Raw genomic sequence first — 21,084 nt, forward strand, 5'->3', positions numbered from 1 at the left:
AATATAATAGTTATAGAATCATTTGTCTCGTGAAAAATCTACTCTCAAAGAGGCAAGACAAGAAAGGGCAATCAGCTCAGACACACCAAGGGCATCCAGTTTTTAGGCACGGTAATGTTAGAAAAAAGGATCAGATTGGGTCAACTTTGCCATGTGAGTTGATGTTCATTTCTGAAACAAACATCTACCATTGTCTTTGATTTACAACTAGAAGAATATTTTTGTTCTAACACTAGTTTGATGCTAGATGACAACAAGGATTGAAATATCGTACTATACCGGAGTTTCGACCTTCTCTCGGTACGATACGGTACTGTATACCGAGTGGTATACCGTTCGGTATATATATATATATATATAAAGTAAAAAAAAAAATTTCAACAACGTCGCCAAAGCGACAGTGCCTCCCTTCTCCCGCATGCAAGGCGACGTCGCCTCTCTTCTCCCTAGGTGAGGCAACGTCGCCTCTCTCTCTCTCTCTCTCTATATATATATATATATATATTAGTTTATTTTTTTAAATGTGCGACGTCGCCTCTCTTCTCCCCAGGTGGGGCGACGTCGTAGAAAAATGAGGCGACGTTGCTTTATATATATATATATATATATATATATATATATATATATATATAATTTATAAATAAAAAAATACCACTCGGTAGCGAGCGGTCCGCATACCGATTTACTGTCGGACCGATACGTACCGTATGTACTGGGTGATAACATTCGAAATTGTATACCTTGGATGACAACCCCACCTTTCAAAGAACTAGGGATCCAAAGCTTAGTTTGATCTGCCATTGGCACAAGATGTGGTTAACAATCTAGTAAGGTTGTGATAAGTGTTTCATAGTGCAGTTGATCCCCACATGAGATGAGCCACAGAAGGCATATATCTTCTTTAGTTAACTCTATGTTAATAATAAGAACTGCTTACATCAAATAAACAAAGAAACAAATAAATCAAATACAGACCTATCTGAGTATTGTTCATTTCACTATAGCAGTTTAAGTTCATTCGCTGATGAGATAAACAGTAACAGTAATTTGAGTGTCACTTCACTGAAATTGGTTATTTTCTTCCTCACTCGGATTTTACTGTTTTGAATTTCTTTAATCTTCAATGCTTTAAATAGAATAAATCAAGATATTTCCGTAACCAATTTAAATATAAAAGAAAAAGATACTAATAGTGAAAAGAGGAAGTTGAATTGATCTTCAAAATTTTATATTCTGAAACTAACTATAATAGAGATATTTGCTGGTCTCTTTAAATTAGAAAAGAAACAAATATGAGCTAAAATCTTAGCAAAACTAGAAAAGACCATTGATCAAGTTACTTTAGCTTGATCTATATTTGGCTAAACTAAGACTAGAACTAACCTAAACAAGAGTTGAATTAAACCAAAATCATGGCTCCATGAAACTATCATCACTGGGCATGCCTTGTGGCTGTTATGCATTGTTCTTATGTCCTTTATGTGAAACTTAATAGAAACTTCAGATATCTAAAGTTTGCACTCCTAGATCTGAGATCATCATAGCATGAAGAACTGAATAAAAATAGCAATAAAACAATTGTATCTCACAGGTTTAGTACCTTTTAAACACCATAGCTGTCGATTATTTTCTGTTTCTCTGCATTTTAATTTTCAAATTACTTGTTTACTGAACTTATTTCCTTTTGTATATGCTGGTAGGATTTAACAACACGGCCAAAATATCTTGTGACATTTACAGTTGGATTTGAGCAACGGAAAATTGTTGACATGGCAGTTAAAAAGGTTGGTTTAATGTGGTACCCCTCTTAGACATGCAATTTTTTTCCCGTTTGGTGTTTTATATCATAATATTCTTACAGTTTTCTGAAGATTTCACCATCTTGCTCTTCCATTATGATGGTCGGGCTAGTGAATGGGAAGAACTAGAGTGGTCCAAGCGTGCGATTCATGTCAGCATAAGGAAGCAAACAAAATGGTTAGAATAATTGGAGGTTCTTTTAACAAAGTATCAAAAGTTTCTTCTGTGGCATGATCTTGCATTCTTGTTAACTGCCAATTCTTCCAAAGGAATTCATGACGTCCTCTAATATTCATTCCTATTACTTATCTTGTTACTAATTTAATTGATGTCATGTTATGATTTCAATAATGGCATTCATTTCTCATAATCATCAGGTGGTATGCAAAACGTTTTCTGCATCCAGATGTTGTAGCAGCTTATGATTACATATTTATCTGGGATGATGATATTGGAGTTGAACATTTTGATGCAGAGAAGTAGAATTTTTTTCCCTCTTAAATGCTAATTTATCTGACAGAACACTTACGTGGCTGCTTACTCTAATTTTCTTATGTCAGATATCTGCACTTAGTGAAAAAATATGGCTTGGAGATTTCACAACCAGGTGTAGATCCTAATAAAGGATTGACATGGGAGATGACTAAAAGGAGAGGTGACAGTGAAGTTCACAAGTATGATTGTGATGATCAGTATAATTTTTTTTAATATAATTTTCTACATTTCTTTCTGTTGTAAGTATATATGCACCTTTCATACAAGTGAAGTTTCTGCTTATATTAATGATTCTCTCATTTTCTCAGAGAAACGGTAGAGAAACCTGGTTGGTGTACTGACCCACATTTGCCACCATGTGCTGCGTATGGTTTCTATCCCATTATTTGATGTTTAATCACTTATCAACTATTTGTATGATTCCTTTTTGTGCTTTGATTATGCATGCATGCAGTTTTTTGTTACTGAGGTGCCTATTGAGTGTAAGATCTTTCGTCACTTGGAGTGTTTACTATTCATTGTACTCCTGAGAAATAGAAAAAGAAAAACTGGAAGGATACTGACTTGCTTTATCCATGACATTGATGTTCTCTTAGCTTTGTGGAAATCGAAGCTCCTGTCTTTTCAAGGAATGCATGGCGTTGTGTTTGGCATATGATTCAGGTAACTAAATATATTTTCTGAACCTTCATTTATGTAAAAATTTATTATTTTTGTCACTTCTGTATTCATCATGAACAAAAAGAGTATTCTGTTGTCTTAGAATGATTTGGTCCATGGATGGGGACTGGACTTTGCATTTGGAAGATGTGTTGAGGTCAGTTAAGTTTTGAGTCTTTTGACAACTGGTGCTTATCCAAGAAATTTTTGTGTCCAGTCAATTTACTAATTGTAAATGCCATCTAACCGAACTATGATGATTACTGATTGGAAGAGCGATTTATATTCTATTTTAAGAGTTTCACAATTTTTCTGTTGCTGATCTCAGCATGCTGGTTCTTTTCTTTTTTATGTGTGTGTGTTTTCCATGCAGCCTGCTCATGAAAAGATTGGTGTAGTTGATGCACAATGGATTGTCAATCGAGTTATTCCTTCTATTGGTGACCAGGTTTGTATTTCTGTACCTTTTACCTTAAATAGTTATGCTTTTTAGTGAAATGAGAGGCAGCTGAGGGAAATACTAATAATATGCAATGCAGGTATCTAGCTTTTGACCTTGAATACCATAGACAAACTGGGGTATACTAAAATAATGATGGTTACACTGAACACCAAGTTTCACCCATTTTTGTAAATTGAAGAACCATATTTCTAATGTAATAAAAAAATTTATCTATAACAAGTTCCTAGGTTACACAGTCATTTTAAATTACTCCTATTCATATTGGATACATGTCAGATGCAATAATTCTAGGATACCTCTTGGATGTGTCATATTCTTCCTTAAAATAACATGTGTTTGAAAAATTATAAAAAAAAATTAGATGCTTCAAGGACACTCGGGGATACTTTATGGATATGTTTCAAAATAAATTCATCATTCTTTATATTTTGTGATATTTTTCTTTATGTGTTTAGTTTACTTTCTTTTAATGCAATCTATACAAATATTAAAATTAGTGAAGTTTAAATCTTTCAAAAGATTATCCTTCATTAATCTTTTAATTTTTTTTTTCGAGATATGCCTCAAATGTTTATGTCACAATATAGAATATTTCTTATCATTAAAACTATATTTCAATCTAACAATTGACTGCAAGGGCACCAATATCATTGCAAACTCAGGATTTAAATTAATTATGTATAAATTATTAAATAGAATTTAAAAATCAACCTTTATTGAATTATATAAATGCTGAGTTTATCATCATAAAAAAAAGATAATATCCTAACTTATCAATTCTAGACAAAGAAACTAAATTTTTAGAAATAGAAGAAATAAGGTATGTGTCTTAAGATCCATCAGATGATGATCTATCTCTAGGCTAGCCGATAAGTTCCCACTGTTATCACTTTCCCTTTGAGATGGTTCCCTATAATGATAAATCTTTCATGTTCTTTTGGTTTTCGGGTTGTAAAAAATCTTTATATATTATTGCTAATATAAGTTGAAGTACTATAATTAATCCATAAAGTATTAGAAGGAACATTTTTAATGTTTGATTCAAAATATACAAAGGTCAAGTTTATCTTTCTTTTCGAACTTAGCCTTGCATTTAATACAGTTTTTTTTCATTTGTCCTTTCTTACCACAAAGGAACTACTTTATTATGGAGACTTTATTTTCATTAGTCTACTTAGCTTTTTCAAACCTGACAAATTTATTTGGTTGATGATGCTTCAACTTTTTTTTCCTGTTACCAACTTCTTGAGTAGTAGTTAAAACATTATGAGATTTTTTCTGCCTTAACCTTAATTCTTCCTGAACACACATACGTTAGCTTATTCAAGTCTCATTTTTCATTATTTGTACCAAGGTCTTCAATTTCGAATAATATCGTCCGTGTCGGGCGGTATTTTTTTTTTTCTTATATATATATATATATATATATATATATATATATATATATATATATATATATATATATATAGAGAGAGAGAGAGAGAGAGAGAGAGAGAGAGAGAGAGGTGCCTCATTTTTCTGCGACGTCGCTCCGCTTGGGGAGACGAGAGGCGATGTTGCCTCGCGTGGGGAGAAGAGTGGCGACGTCGTCGAAAAAGTTTTTTTTTTTACTTTATATCAGGGTTTGCCGTACCGAGCTGTATCGCCCGGTACGGGCGGTACGTACCGGTCCGACAGATTTTCGGTATGCGGACCGACTGTTACCGGTCCGAGGACTGTTACCGGACCGACTGCTACAGTACTCGGTACACCCAGGTGTACCGCTCGGTATACCGTACCGTACCGGTACCGAGCCCAGGTCGAAATACCGGTACGGTACGATATTGCGAACCTTGCTTTATGTATATATACCGAGCGATATACTGAAATATACCACTCGGTATATAGTATCACCGTATCGGGCAAATCTCGAAACTCTGGTGTGGTACGATATTTCAATCCTTGATTTTTACTATAGTGAATCTTGAATGGGCTAAACTAAGGAGGAATAAAATTAAGAATGAACTACATGAGGAAAGATACATCCACATTTATGCCTAATGCTTTAAGTTTCGTAACCTTGTTAGCCATATTGAGGATATGATTTTGAATCCCTTGAGTATATTTATATTGATGGAGGACTAAAACCATCCTAGTCCAAAATATGATGAACTGTTAATATCATTTATATTTCATCTTTGGGTGAAATATTGACATATCTAGTATTCTATCAAAATTATTGATGGAGGACTAAAACCATCCTTATCGAATAGTGTTGTTACCTTTGGGTATATAATCCTAAACTACAAGGATATCTAAAATAATATTATCCTACCCCATCACATAATTATTCGAAGTAGTTTCTCCTTTGAGATTATCTAAACCTCCTAATTATGTGTATTATTATAAATATTATTTTCTTTATTTAGGATTAATTCTTTAATGTAATTTTATAAGTTATTGGTCTAGGCCACTTTAACGGTTACAAGATTAATACAAAAATATAAAATATAATTTAAAATATCTTATAAATAACCAAATATTTATTATAATTTATATCCCTTAAGCTTACCATCCTAGGTCACTTTGACAAGTATTAGTTAGATAAAATTTAAGGATATAAATTACAAATAATATTCATCAAATATTTTTTAATCCAATTTATGCAGAAATAATTCATAAATAATATTATAATAATTATAATAATTATTCAACATTAATCAATATAAAGAAAAACTCATATGATGATTACAATTATAAATCATGCCTTTATGTGAAAAATAAATATTATTTTATAATTTTAAACATATGTGTGTGAATAACTATATAAATATCTAAGAACAATAATTAAAATTTAATTATCAAAAGCAAAATTTTACAAATGTGTTATATGAGAAAAAAAATTGTGTTACCTAGATTAGACCTAATAACCAACCCAATTAAACATTCCAAAATTGTGTATAGTCAAAATTCAATTTAGAAACATATTGATAAAAAATTGGGCTTAAGTCAAAATTTGATTAAAATAGGTTAAATTGGTCAATTTCATAATTGAGGACATAAGTAAAAAATATTTGACTTTCGAATGGCAAAACTATAATTTTGTTAGGGCATATATTAAAAATATCTCATTTTTGAAGGGTAGAACTGTCAAAGGGGATACCAATTAGAATTAATTATTTTTAGAAGGGCAAAATAGTATTTTAATAGGTGAAAAATCCTGCCTCCACCTACGTGCCGTTGGCCTGGACACCTACTGCGATCAATCGCTCTTTACCGATGACCAACGTTATTCGACGACGCAACACAGTCGTCGCTCACCAACCGCTGTTCATAACCGATCCCTCTCCGCGTTCCATCCCCATGCATGCAACTATCACCGTCACGTGAGTCCTTATTGGTCGCACTTCCTTATAGCAACATCTCTTTGCAGGACTATTGTCCACCGTTGCCGTGTAGCATTCGACTGCTACACAGGTGTTGGATAACCTACATCGGTAGCATCGGTGTTCGCACCTGACCAGTGACCCCTATGGCTGTTGCATAGCCACTGCGAATCACGGCCTCTAGCTTTGTTGTCAATGCTGGTCGTGGCCAACAAATGTCGTCCTAGCTTTTGCCTTTCCCTGCGGTGCATTTGCTGTGCAGCAATGATGCTACCCAAAGTAATTGTTGCCCATGGTGGCAATTGCCACACGTAGCGGCACCGTCGCAGCACTTTCGTTGTCGGGGTTGCTACACACAACAATCGCTGACTGTAGTAACCACCCATTCAGTCTATGGTCGGTGACCAATAGAGGGCCGCCGCGCTTAGTAGTGCTATCATCGACAACAAGCTATTGATGGAAACCCGTCAATCAAACATGAGTAGCATGCCATCCCTGACTCTACCTACGTAAGGCAAGGAACCTTTTATCACCCGTAAATTGGCGACAAGGCAAACGAAAAAAAAGTATATCGATAATGTAGACGAATCGTTCAAGCATTGTACAACTAAAATCGAATAACGCCTTTTTGCAAGCAAATGATGCTAATAAACAGATCTAAATACAAAACATATCTGATATACTTTAAAGATCTAAGGTATTTGATTTCAAAACAATAGGCTCTAATACCAATTATAAGCATAACAATTGTTATCATGCTACTCCTATATGAAAAATTTTGATGTAAAGAATTTAAATTTAATAACAATAGATCAAGATGAGGATTGCATGCCTTTTGATGCCATTCAGAAAAACTTTATCTGATTCAAGAACATGCTTTGTAATCCGATCAACAGGCAACAACAATATAGATATGTAGAATGAGCTAGACTCTCCTCATTTCTTCCTATCTTTCATAGGACCATTATAAGTGATGAAATAAAAATTAAGGGAGATTGAGAATAGATCTCGTATCGTATGTAGTCTCTAGGAAGTCCTGTCTATTTATAGGCGATAGTAGAGGATTTAGGATAAGTAATTAGATAAGTCCCTTCCATCAAGGTCATCTCCAAAGGAATCTTACCATAAGTGAGTTTTCTTTCTATTGGCTAATAATTATAATCAGAATCCAATCAGATCTATAATATTCTTACTTAATTAAATAGGATCACATATTCTAACACATTGTTGTTTGTCAATTTAAACTTAAAATAGCTGCTTGCTTTGCTGTTAGTCTTTGTTGTTTGTTTATGTTTATGAGTATAGTAGATGCCTGCTGTAGTGAACAGCAGCTGCTGCTTGTTGTAGTGAATCATTAGTAAAATGTCAATTATAATTGCTATTGCTCGAGTTATTAGTGCTACTTTTTGGTGTTTTGGATTGTTGTTGCAGCTTTAGATGATGAATTGGATTTTAATGCTCTTTGATATTAATTTTGTTTTATTTTCTCATTTTGTTATTGAATATAGACAATGTAGTTTGGTATTTTAAATGAATAAAAGTTTGATGTGTTATTTTTGTTTTAGTTTATTTTTATTAATCATGATATATAATTTTTAAATTATAATATTTGTGAGTGTCTCGTTTCGCTCGAGTGAGTGCCTAGCTTCTTGGGCAGTCTGGGACTGTGGTGCCTAATGCGTTTGACTACACTGAAACCATCTAGATTCGACACCATTGATCAGGCAAGAAAAGACTAGGGAGCAAACACAAGCCATCACCTACTTCACAAAGGCACTAGGGAACTGCATGCTCATAGAAATAGCATTCCAGTTGACCCTATCATATGCTTTGGAAATATCAAGCTTGAGAAGGGCAAGAGGAACATGACTGTGGGACCTCGAGAAGCTGTGGGCTAGTTCATTAGTGATAAGAATATTATCATGTTTGTTCCTTCCCAGAATAAAAGTCGATTGAGTCTAGTCAACCAGTGTATCAAGAAGGGGTTTGATCCTATTGGCCAAAATTTTCAAAAGAATCTTGTATATCACATTACACAAAGTTATGGGTCTATACTCAACTGTCACTATTAACTTTTTTGGGGATAAAAATCAAATGAGTTCTGTCTCAAGTAGTAGGGATTTCACCCTTCTCTTGAAAGTTCAAGAAAGCCCAAGGATAGTGTTTGATTTTATCCCAAAAGGCTAAAAAGAACTCAACACTAAACCCATCGGGTCTAGGGGTTTTACCTTTTCCCATTTGCTGAATGGCAGTGTAAATTTCTTTCAAGGTAGTCAGACAATTCCCTTCCTGAAGGGTAAGCTTACTAGGCTGGGGGAAAAGGATCTAGTCCTCCTCTCTCCTATTCTTAATCCCATTCCACAAGTTATTATATCATCGGACAAAGCATTCAACTATGTCTTTTTGGTTTGTAATATGTTGGCCCTCAGTATCTGTAATAGAGTGTATATTGGTTTTTCCGTTTTCTGTTATTCACAATCCTATGAAAGAAGCTAGTGTTTTTATCCCCCCCTTGTAATCCAAGTAGTCTTGGCCTTGTTCCACTAGTAAGATGGTTTTGTCTGTTCAAGGCTTCCAACTTGTTGTAGCTACGCTGCAGGGTGATTGCCTCATCCTCCGAGAGGAGTCCATCACTCTCTTTGAGCTCTAGATAGAAAATGGTTTCATTGGTTTCCTCTAAGGCTTTGTTCAGGCTACCCCCTAATGCGATTCCATCTATTCAATGCAAGCCCCACCCTATTAAGGTTGCCACTAACCTTAAAGGGTCAAGACTCACCCCGTCATCATCCTAAATTGAGTTCACAGTACTAACAAGCTCCCTATATTCTAATCAGTGAGGTTCAAACATAAATCTTTTCCTTTGAGCACTATTATGAGAGGTACTAACAATAATATGCAAAGGTGCATGATCAGAAGCAATATGAGGTATTAACATATGAAAGAGGAAAAACATTGCTCTAAGCTGAATTCACATATGTTCTGTCAAGACGAGCTAGAATCTACGACACACCCCACCACCAACCTCCCCACCCGCCCCCCCCCCCCTCCTTTTGATTGTTACTCCAAGTGAAACGGGGACCCTTAAAACCGAGATCCAACAATTCTGATTTCGAAATGATATCACAAAAAACCACCACAAATTTATTCAACACAAAAGACCAACCACCAATTTTGTCTTCAGGGTCACTAATGATGTTAAAATCCCCACAAACCATACAGGGAATACCACGTAAAATGATTGTTGAAAGTTTAGACCATAATTCATTATGAATACCCGAAAATTGCTTACATAAATAGAAGAGAGGATCCAGTGGGGCATACCTTTACCTTTAACAACAATAGTGATTAATTGAGAGGTTCCACATATTACCATAGTGTGATGAACCAGGGTATACCAAGCCATAAATATTCCACCTGACCGATCTTTAGCCTCGCAATAATCACCCTCCTAGCTTCTACTGAGCTTCCTTTTCAGCCTCTTGCATCCGGCCCCCTGAAGATGGGTCTCTAGCAGCATCAAAATATAAGGCTTTAATTTCCTAAGCAGAGAGAATAGATGTTCTCTGCTGCTCCTTTTCCTTAGGCCCCTACAATTCCATGAGATATAATTCATTATCGAGAATGTAATCAGTTAGCCACTCTCCCCTCTCCCGAGGCCTCAATCGACCTCACTCTCTTATCACATCTTTTCTTTTTATTTATATGCCGGAGATTGTTCAAGAATTGTTGGAGACTTCCCTGTTGTGTTGTTCTCCTGGTTTTCGAATGCTTTAAGCCATTGGTTCTGGACTTCTGGACCACTCTGTCTCTGCTTTTTCAACAAGGAAACATTCTTGATCTGGGTTTTCCATCGCTGCCACATCCTAGAAGGCCTTTGCTGCTATCTCAACTAGTCCGTCATAGGACAGTGGTTTCTCTTTCTCTGGTTGTTTTGCTGCTCCATCTTCGAACTCCATTTGCTTGGCAGTCTCAAAGATGAAAGGTCGAGGGGTACTCTCGCCATCATCTTCTTCAAGCCCCTCGATCCTTTCAGAGGACATCCCCGGATCCATTGTCATCTCTATCTCTGCCCCTTGCCCTAGAGAAAGGGAAAGCACCTTTGGCACATGTAAGGATCCTGCCGAGGGGCCACATGGTACCCTTCCTCGGGAAAAGTGACCCTTGTCTTGGAACCCACCAAGCCTCCTTGTTGTCCTCTATTGTATTTTGCCTCCAAGGCCTGCACTCCTTTGGGCAGAGCGACCTGTCAATCAATATCAATGGATCCCTGCCATTTGACTTGCCTAGGGACTATCGACATAAATGATGTAACAACAGAGACCACAAGCGTATGATCCAAAGAGGCAACAAGAATAAGGTCTTCAATTTCGAATAATATCATTTGGTACAGGCGGTATGTACCGGTCTGTCAGCAGACCGGTACATGGATCGCTCGTTACCGGGCAGTGTATATATATATATATATATATATATATATATATATATATATATATATATATATATATATATATATATATATATATATATATATATATATATATATATATATATATATATATATATATAATGAAAGGCGATGTCGCCTTTCTCTTCTCTCACGCGGGGGATGTCGCTAAGGCGACGCAACGTCGCCTTTTATAAAAATATATTATATATAAAAAAATCTTTTATATATAAATATATATTTATAAATAAATATTCATATATAAATATATATATATATATATATATATATAAGGTTTTTTTTTTACTTTTATATATATATAGGCGACGTCGCCCCACCTAGGGAGAAGAGAGAGGAGCGACATCGTCGAATATATATATATATATATATATATATATATATATATATATATATATATATATATATATATATATATATATATATATATATATATATATATATATATATATATATCAAATTGTATATCGCTCGTAATACAGTACCGTATCGTATCGAATAATTGTCGAAACTCCGGTACGGTACGATATTTCAATCCTTGAGCAAGAGTATAACTTTTTGGCCCTTGTTTTAGGTTAGAGACCTCATTTCTAGTGGGTGCCTAAGTTAGGCTCATTACCTGGGTTCGGGGTGGAACCTCCACCAAAAGCCTGGTGTTCACTCCAGACTCGACAAGACCCACACTAGAAATCGACCCCATTTTCCCATTATGGGCAACCTAACCTGACCTGATTGATTTCACCTTCGAGTGCCATTGGACCCGAATCCATGAGCCATATAAGAGGTCATCGTCTGCCTTCGAAGGTTAAGGGCAAACCTTAGATGTTTCTTGGGACTCTTGTTGGGTAGAAGATTGGGGAGTGTTCTCACAAGAAGATGTCCGGTGGTCTGCTTTGTCACATTTGAAACAAACCATAGGGAGTTTCTCAAATGTTATTGACTGAAAAAACTAAGTGTTCCTCACTTGTATCCAGATCCCTTGGGGGACTGGTAGGGTTAAATCCAAGACACATATCCGGGCAAGCTTGCCCGTTGATCTAGAGAGGATAACTTGATTAATTTTTAGGCATTTTCCTATCTAGAATGCTATCCGGGTGGGAAATTAGGGCACATTAGCTCTAGGGGAAGGCCCGATAACTGCAACCAAGTAGGGATCGTATCAATCCTCTTCACGAGAGGTTGGAAATTTGGCCTCCAAGGAATCAATGTTAGTGGTTGTCCCTTAACAAACTATGGGCCACCTACTAGGACACGAGACGTCTCCTCTACTAAGTGGAACCGAAAACAAAAGAAACCTTTGGCGAGGTCCACCACTTGGCAACCCATCGGTAGGCCCTAAAGTTTAGGAAGAAAGGTCTTTAGGAACTCCAGAGGTTGGATCTTACCAAGAAACTTGTCATAGAGGCTCGTTTGTTAATCTTTATAAGCAAAGGCGACGCCCTTCAAGTCTAGCTCAACCTTGAGACTCATTCTTCTCTGGATTTAGTGAAGCTTATCCTCCATGTTCAGGTTTAGCTACCACTCTCCTACTCCAATGGCTTTTTTGAAGAGACTTGCCCAGGAGGTCAGCACGGCTTGAGCATTTTGTTGTATTGTGAATCCTTGCCCTCCCCTTGGAGGGAGGGAGATGCTCTTTTGTGCATGACCCTGTTCAGAATAGGGAGGGGGAGGCGGGGGATCAAGTGATTCAGTCGGAGTAAGAAGCGGAGCTTCCAAGAAAGGGTTGCATGAGGGAACAGTTGCCAGAGCTTCTTAATCTAGAAACTTAGAGAGAGAACACTTCGATCTACCACGAATGTAGTTGAAACAAGCTAAAAGTATTTAGCAATCATAATATCCTGAGGCAAACCATTCGGAACCAGCCACCAAGTAGAGGATTAATGGAAAGCAACTTACATCATAGAACTTACAAAAGAAAGTTCATCATTTAATATTGTTGTTTTGTACCAGGAGCGGTGGAAAAGACAACTGGTACAAGGACTGGTTACCAGTTGTCCTCCAGCAGCAACAACAACTGGAGAAGGCTCTATCTCTGGCAAAAGACGTCTCACAAAGGACAACTAGCTTTAGCCTTTAGAAGTCCTGCAACAGCTGGAGCATCTACTTTTCTTAGCCGCCAAGTAAAAACAAGTTACGTGGGGTAGAGCACCTATTCTTCTTAGCTGTCAAACGAGTTGAGCCCCGGGGAGCCGCTCGTAGTATCATCAATAATTGTACTAAGGAATATCCTTTCCTTCAGTAGGAAGTCTAGAAATATATTAGAAGAAGAGATAAGAATGCGATCCAATGGCGAGTAAAGTGATTTTGAATGGCCTATAAGAAAGCGAATGGCTTAATTTTTGAATGGCCTATAAGAAAGTGAAATTTTTGAATGGCGAATATAAGCACAGCCCAAAATCTACTCCATTCGCTTGGCCTATCCATTCACTTTACCCAAAATTATTACCAAAATTTTGAATGGTAATAATTACCAAAATTTTGAATGGTAATAATTTTGGTAATAATTACTCCAAAATGCTAATTTTACTCGGGCTGGCGAATATAAGCACAGCCCAAAATTTTTGGAGTAAGCGAATATAAGCCTATCCAATCACAGCCCAAAATTAGGTTATCCATTGATCTAGTATGAAGATCGTCCTTAGGAGAAGGAGTAAAATGAGTGGCTTGAACCTCCTGAGTGGTTTCATCATCCACAGTTTCATCATCCCACTGAAATGCACCACATAAGGGTGATACCAAAAATAAAGCGGAAGCGGAAAGTTGACCAATGATTTGTAAGAAATGATAAGCACAAAGAACTATAGAAAGCTTAAAATGCTTACAAAGGATTGGACATAAACGAAGCGGAAGCGGAAAGTTTAAAATGCTTACAAAGGATTGGACTTAGATTTCTGCTCAAGTAAGACTCTGGTTTTTCGACCGATGTCTTGCAAAAGACTGAGCTAGAGAATATATAGGGGAAGAGGATAGAACCGGGTACTCATTGGGCCCCATCGCATTCTTATCTCTTCTTCTAATATATTTCTAGACTTCCTACTGAAGGAAAGGATATTCCTTAGTACAATTATTGATGATACTACGAGCGGCTCCCCGGGGCTCAACTCGTTTGACAGCTAAGAAGAATAGGTGCTCTACCCCACGTAACTTGTTTTTACTTGGCGGCTAAGAAAAGTAGATGCTCCAGCTGTTGCAGGACTTCTAAAGGCTAAAGCTAGTTGTCCTTTGTGAGACGTCTTTTGCCAGAGATAGAGCCTTCTCCAGTTGTTGTTGCTGCTGGAGGACAACTGGTAACCAGTCCTTGTACCAGTTGTCTTTTCCACCGCTCCTTCTTTGATATTCTTTAGTCTTGATTAGGTGGATGTCCATGAATTGCTGTAATGCTTCACATGCTTGTAGGGAGGCTTTCTTTTGAATTGCCCCAAGTCTTCTTTCAGATAGTCCCATTTCATCAAATGTGAGTCCTCCACGTGTCCTGGCTCTGAGCTTATCCATTTCTTGTTGGTATTGCAGGAGGAGGTCGCCTGGTTTATTAGTTGATTCAGGTGTGTAGTGGCCCTGAGGTTTGGTTTGGCTTGAACCTCCTGAGTGGCTTCTAGGAGAAGGAGTAATGATTCGTTCGGCCATCCTGCAACCAAAATATTTATTAGTCGAGATAAAGAGTCGGCTAGAATGTTACTATCTCCTTCGATGTGCTCAAATTTGATTTCGACGCCGCTTCCAGTGATGTAGTCTACAAAGGCCATCCATCGGACTCTAGATGGTTTGTTCTGAGTGGACTTGTTGAAAAAGCTTATTATTGCTTGACAGTCCGTTCTGATTATAATTTCCTTTTTATCAAGAAAGTAAATCTTCAATGCCTCCAGGGTTTTCATGACTGCATGCATCTCAGCGTCTATAGTGGACTTGATTGGGTTGTACTTTCCGCTGGCGTAGGCACATACCTTCTCAGTATTTCTGGGGTCGTATTTTTGTTTTTTCCATTTGCAAATGCCTCCCCATCCTTCCATGCATCCGTCTGTTTCAAGTATTATAAAACAGTCTTCAGGAGGTACCTCTAGATCAGGGAGATTTTGTACCAGGCTCTTAATCTTTCTGATTAATTTCCAATCTTGCTCATTCAGCCTTTTCTCGCCAGTAAGGCTTGTTTTTGAATATAATGGGCCTAGAAGCCTGCCCAGGTTGGGTATATAGCTTCTTGCATAGTTTAGAATCCCAAGCCATGATCTGAGGCCTTTCTTGGTAGTAAGGTCTTCTTCCTGATATTCTGTGATTCCTTTAATAATATGGGGCTGTAACTTGATTTTGGAGTTCCCCAAGACGGCTCCAAGAAATTCAATTTCCTTTACTGCAATTTTCATTTTCGTTGGGCTTAAGACAAGGCCGTTTTCTTGGCATATTTCTAACATTTTAGTAAGGTGTTGCCCATGCTCCTTTTCGTTTTCTGAGAAGACAAGAATATCATCAATGTATACTGCAATGAATTGTTCAGTACCTTTGAAGCATCTATCCATTTTTCTTTGGAATATAGCAGGGGCATTTTTGAGACCAAATGGCATTGCAAGCCATTCATATAGTCCTTCAGGAACCCAGAATGCAGTCCATTCAATGGAATCAGGGTGCATGGCAACTTGGTGAAAGCCCGATTTTAGGTCAAACTTTGAGTATATTTTGCTATTGCTGACCTTTTTAAGGATGGTATTAATACCAGGAAGGCTGTATTGATCCTTTTCGGTAATGTCGTTGAGCCTTTTGTAATTAAAAACCATCCTTTCCTTCCCCTTTCTTTCAGCTCCTGTTATGGGGTCCACCGTGGTTCCTGAATTAACAATTATAGCAGTAGTACGGTGCTTACTTTTGCTTGGTCTGATAACCCCTATTTCCAGTAGTGCTTTCACATGCCTTGAGAAGGCTTCCTTTACTTGTGGTGTTAAATGTCTCAGGGGTTTGTCCTCCACCACGAAGTCTTGATTTTTAATTTCCAACCTGCAGGTTATTTTGTTCTTTTCCCAATGTTTGAGGGGATCTTCTCCAATATAGCCTTGGGCCTTTAACTGGTCTAGTAGGCTTCCAAACTTGGCCCTTATATCTTCATTGCTTTGCTGAGCTCTTGCAGAGTAAAATACTGCCTCTTGGATTTGGATATAGTCATCTTCTTCCAGATCTAGTTCTTCTATTGCTGCAGCTGTTGAGATATAGGGCAAAGTATTAATAGTCGTTAAGTTTTTGTAAAACGTAACCGTGTTACCTTCAATTCTAACTCCTCCTTGCATTGCCCTTATAAAATTACATCCTATTATCATTTGAATATCATCTCCAAGCTTCATTGAGAACACATAGGTGTAAGGAATCCTGAAAGTGTTGTTCCCAATAGTCATTTTGCCTCCCCTTAATTTTTTGTTCGCGGTCGTTTTGGAGGTGATCCCACTGAAATGCACCACATAAGGGTTTTCCTCTATTGCAGCTTTTGGTACAGCCTTCTCGTCTATGCAACAAGTGGTAGCACCTGTATCTAGTATGGCATTAACTTCAAAAGGGGGAATATTCAGAATTTCCATATGCACCCTTAAGTTGAAGAGCATATTCTTAGATCTTCTTGATCCTCCTGTTTTCTTTGTTTCCATAGAGAGGATTTTCTGCGTTTCTTCCTCCAAGAGAACAAGGGCCTCTTCATTTTCTTCTTCTTCTTCGCTTTCTTCAGTTTTTCCTTTTCCAAGCCTTTGTATTTCTTTCAGGAGATCGGCCTTCTCTAGCCTTAACCGATCCACTTCCAGTACTTCTCCTTCCAATTTGTCATATTTTTCCTTTAGCTCTACCACTTTGTTTTGTAAACGGAGGTTTTCCTGAGCTATGGCTATAGATTGAATATGCATTTCTTCCAGCTCCTTGGCCTTTTGTCGTTCAAATTCAACCGCCATTTTGAGCCTCCTTATTTCTGCTTCGCAATGATTAATAAAGTCTTGCTGTGTTTGCAGCAAGTTTCTAGGTTCATACCTTGGGGGTTCCTCCATCCTGACGGGGGTCCTTTTGTCAAAGTAGTATATGCTACACATTCCACACGAAGTGATCTTGCATAAGGGACAATGTCTCCTATGCCTTCTTTGCGACGTTCTCTTGCAGCATTTGCATTCTTCCAATCCTGGCGGTAGTTCTGCGTTGATTTCCCATATGTGTCTGCATTCCGCTTGTTCTTGGGAAACTTGTATTCTTGCTCTGTATCCTGTTTTAGGTCCTATCCACCAAGTTCTACTATCTTCTATTAGAGCGAAAATTTTATGGGTGAAGGAGTGAATACCATGCTGTAGATCTTCTATGTCTTCTCCTTCAGAAATTGAATAAATTGCGTCGCTTTGGTTTTCTCCTTCTTGTACAGATAGTATTTCATATTCATCTGGAATATCCAACTGTTCAAATATAGCAACTCTTTTGATATTCTTTCGGTCATTTGGGCACTCTCTTGCAAAATGCTCTTCATATTCTGGCCTTTGGCTTATGGATTCTATATTCACAGCCGGAGGGTAATTTACTGGTCCCATGGTTGAGTCCGCCGGTGGTCTGTAATTTGACACAGCAGAGGATGAATATACCTGATGAGATAATTTTGCTAACTGGGGGTATTCCATTACTAGTTCTTCTTCCAGTCCTGCTGCAATTAATTCCCTCTGAGGCCTTCGAGGATATGGCATCTCTACTTCTTTTTCTGAGATATGGGTATCTTGGAAATAGGAATTCAGGCCTTCGCGTAGTTCTTCTGCTTCATCTTCACTACTACTTGATAATTGAATATTGACAGCTATTGTGTGGCTTCGTATTTCTTCTTCATCACTGAATGTTTCATCATCCACAGTGTTATAGTGGATTCTACTGGATGTCGATGCTGCTTTATAATTATCAAAACTGATCGAAATCCTTCCGTCAATTAGGTTCCTACTCCTGAGCTCAGCAGGTTGCATGGGGATTGAGACTTGCGTCGATCTAATCATCCAGTCTCTCCCTCTGATTTCTGTTGTGGAATAACTTCTACCTGGTAGAGCTCTTATGCCATGGCTTGTTAGGTAATCCACCACCCCTGAGATTTCATAAGCAAAGGCGACATTCGGGGTATTTGAAAGCCGCCCTACCATTCCTCTGGTAATTAATAGATTTGCTTCTCCATTCTGCCATGTGTCATATCTACGGGTTAGTATAGAGAGTTGTATATTGTGGTAAAAATCTCCTACCGTCATCATAGTATCTGGTACAACATAGACCAGTTGACTTCCTCTGGTCAAGTCTACTTCCATGGTAGCAATGATGGACCTATCATCGGCCCATCTGTTGTCCCGGAACACTAATAGTGCTAGTGTCCCTTCTTCCTGCCTGTGGAGTGTCTGGATCCTTGTTTGTAGGATTCCAAGATGAATATATCTCATCCCGCTCCTAATTAGTTGGTCAAAGCTTTGTTCTTGTATGAAGGCCCTGTCTTCTTGGTTATTGGTGACCAACATAGCTTCTTCCGATCGATGCGTGTAAACCCTGTGGTGAGCATCGTCCCTCCTTCAGTGATACAGTATTTCAGCTGGTGCTATTGCAGCTCTTTCCCTCATGGATAATTGTAGCTGTGCCTGAGGGTCTATTTGTTGCTCCAGAACTTGTATATTTGGGTTTGGGTTTCTGGAAATTAGTTGTCCCAGTCGTCTTCTAGCGTTGAATATTCTCCTCTGGTTTCTCCTGTAGTTTCTGATCTGATCTTCTATAAGAGGATTTGACGTGGATACCTCTTGGGTTCGCGTTCTGGAAGTCATCCTTTTGCTTCCTGAAAGATCTTTATAGGATCCTTAAAAACCAAGATTTTTCCTTTCGTCTCTTTTGGCCTTTCTGAAGGACCCAGGTTGAGATTTGCCAATTTGGTAATATGTTCGTCTGGTACTACTTGGGATTGTATTATCTTTGATTGTTGCAATTCCCGTATTGTTTGTAGTTCTGTCCGTATTCCTTTTATGTCTTCAGCAATTTGTATCAGAAGTTGTATCTGAACGTTATGCTGCTTGATTACGGCTACCTGATGGCTGAGAGTTCCAGGGAAATCACTTGTTTTGAGAAAACCAAGTGATGGAGGTTCGATGGATTCAGTAGCTTTGAGGGCCTCTTTGTAGGATTCGGTGCCCCTAGAGGATATATGGCTCATCCAAAGATCTGTTTCTCTATTTTGGATAATAGAATTTCAATCCTTTGGAGTTTTTGATCTAGGTCTTGTGATGATCGTAGGGTCTTTTCTTCAATAAGTTTGGATTGCTTAGATATTTCTAGCACTAATTTCTGTACCTCGGATTGGGTGAGGGGCTTATTTTCAATGAATAAAGAGGATAGCGTTTTTACTGAAGATTCAAGATTTCTAATCCTCTTTTCAAGGTTATGGTTTTCTTCAAGCAAAAGTTTGAAGTTCCTCAGGTTTACTCGGCTTGATAGGCAAGTTCTGTCATAAATAACAGAGATGTTATGAGCTAGTTCTTTCTTAGTGGGTTTTGTGGTCTCTGCTAGATTCAGATAGTCAAGATGAGAGGTATGAGAATCTGTATACCACTTTTGAATAGCTTCTTCCCAAAGTTCAGACATATACTAAATATGCATTGTTTTAGATCTACTTACGTTCTTAACCCTGAGGGCTTGCGTCAAAGGTCTTACTGAGGTTCCCTGACCAGATTGCCTCCCTCGGGCTCCTCACAGGTTTAGATTGTAAGAGATATCATTATCAAGCATATTTTAGCATAAATGTCATGATAGTTTGATTGGAAACTATATCAAAATAGCATACAAACTAGCTCTGATACCAAAAATAAAGCGGAAGCGGAAAGTTGACCAATGATTTGTAAGAAATGATAAGCACAAAGAACTATAGAAAGCTTAAAATGCTTACAAAGGATTGGACATAAACGAAGCGGAAGCGGAAAGTTTAAAATGCTTACAAAGGATTGGACTTAGATTTTTGCTCAAGTAAGACTCTGGTTTTTCGACCGATGTCTTGCAAGAGACTGAGCTAGAGAATATATAGAGGAAGAGGATAGAACCGGGTACTCATTGGGCCCCATCGCATTCTTATCTCTTCTTCTAATATATTTCTAGACTTCCTACTGAAGGAAAGGATATTCCTTAGTACAATTATTGATGATACTACGAGCGGCTCCCCGGGGCTCAACTCGTTTGACAGCTAAGAAGAATAGGTGCTCTACCCCACGTAACTTGTTTTTACTTGGCGGCTAAGAAAAGTAGATGCTCAAAAGGTTATCCATGCTAATTTTACTCGGGCTGTGCTTATATTCCAAAATCTAAGCACTCAAAAGGTTATCCATGCTAATTTTACTCGGGCTGTGCTTATATTCCTTGTACCACTTTGAAATTTGTATCAGAAGTTGTATCTGACGTTGGGAAATCAACGTTTTATATTCCCAATTTGTATATGATCTAGAAGGAATACGGACAGCTCCAAAATCAGAGAATATAATATTCAACCTGCTTATAAATGCAAATATTCAGGAGAAAAAGCTTATTATCAAGCATATTTTAGCACAACCCTGTATATCAATATTTGCACAGGTTTGGGATTGGAAATAAACGAAGCGGAAGCGGAAAGTTTAAAATGCTTACAAAGTTTATCCGGATACATACGGTATTGCAGGAGGAGGTCGCCTGGTTTAGCATATTTGGTTGTAGCTGTGCCGTATTGTTTGGGAAATCAACGCAGAACTACCGCCAGGATTGGAAGAATGCAAATGCTGCAAGAGAACGTCGCAAAGAAGGCATAGGAGACATTGTCCCTTATGCAAGATCACTTCGTGTGGAATGTGTAGCATATACTACTTTGA

At 37.8% G+C, this 21,084-nt stretch overlaps 1 protein-coding gene across 8 annotated transcripts in view; it reads left to right on the forward strand.

The window, feature by feature from the left end:
- Positions 1-21,084, forward strand: part of LOC135584703 (uncharacterized) — a 43,042-nt gene that overhangs the window by 9,200 nt on the left and 12,758 nt on the right. For all 8 annotated transcript variants that reach the window (XM_065113312.1, XM_065113317.1, XM_065113313.1 and 5 more), the window contains 8 exons: positions 1,701-1,784; positions 1,862-1,977; positions 2,178-2,279; positions 2,361-2,474; positions 2,604-2,660; positions 2,892-2,958; positions 3,059-3,112; positions 3,329-3,403. In XM_065113312.1, coding sequence (XP_064969384.1) covers positions 1,701-1,784; positions 1,862-1,977; positions 2,178-2,279; positions 2,361-2,474; positions 2,604-2,660; positions 2,892-2,958; positions 3,059-3,112; positions 3,329-3,403 — 669 coding nt within the window. The remainder of the gene's footprint in view (positions 1-1,700; positions 1,785-1,861; positions 1,978-2,177; positions 2,280-2,360; positions 2,475-2,603; positions 2,661-2,891; positions 2,959-3,058; positions 3,113-3,328; positions 3,404-21,084) is intronic.

Source organism: Musa acuminata, chromosome BXJ2-6, assembly GCF_036884655.1.
Source record: "Musa acuminata AAA Group cultivar baxijiao chromosome BXJ2-6, Cavendish_Baxijiao_AAA, whole genome shotgun sequence".
In the NCBI taxonomy this organism is placed as follows: Eukaryota; Viridiplantae; Streptophyta; class Magnoliopsida; order Zingiberales; family Musaceae; genus Musa; species Musa acuminata.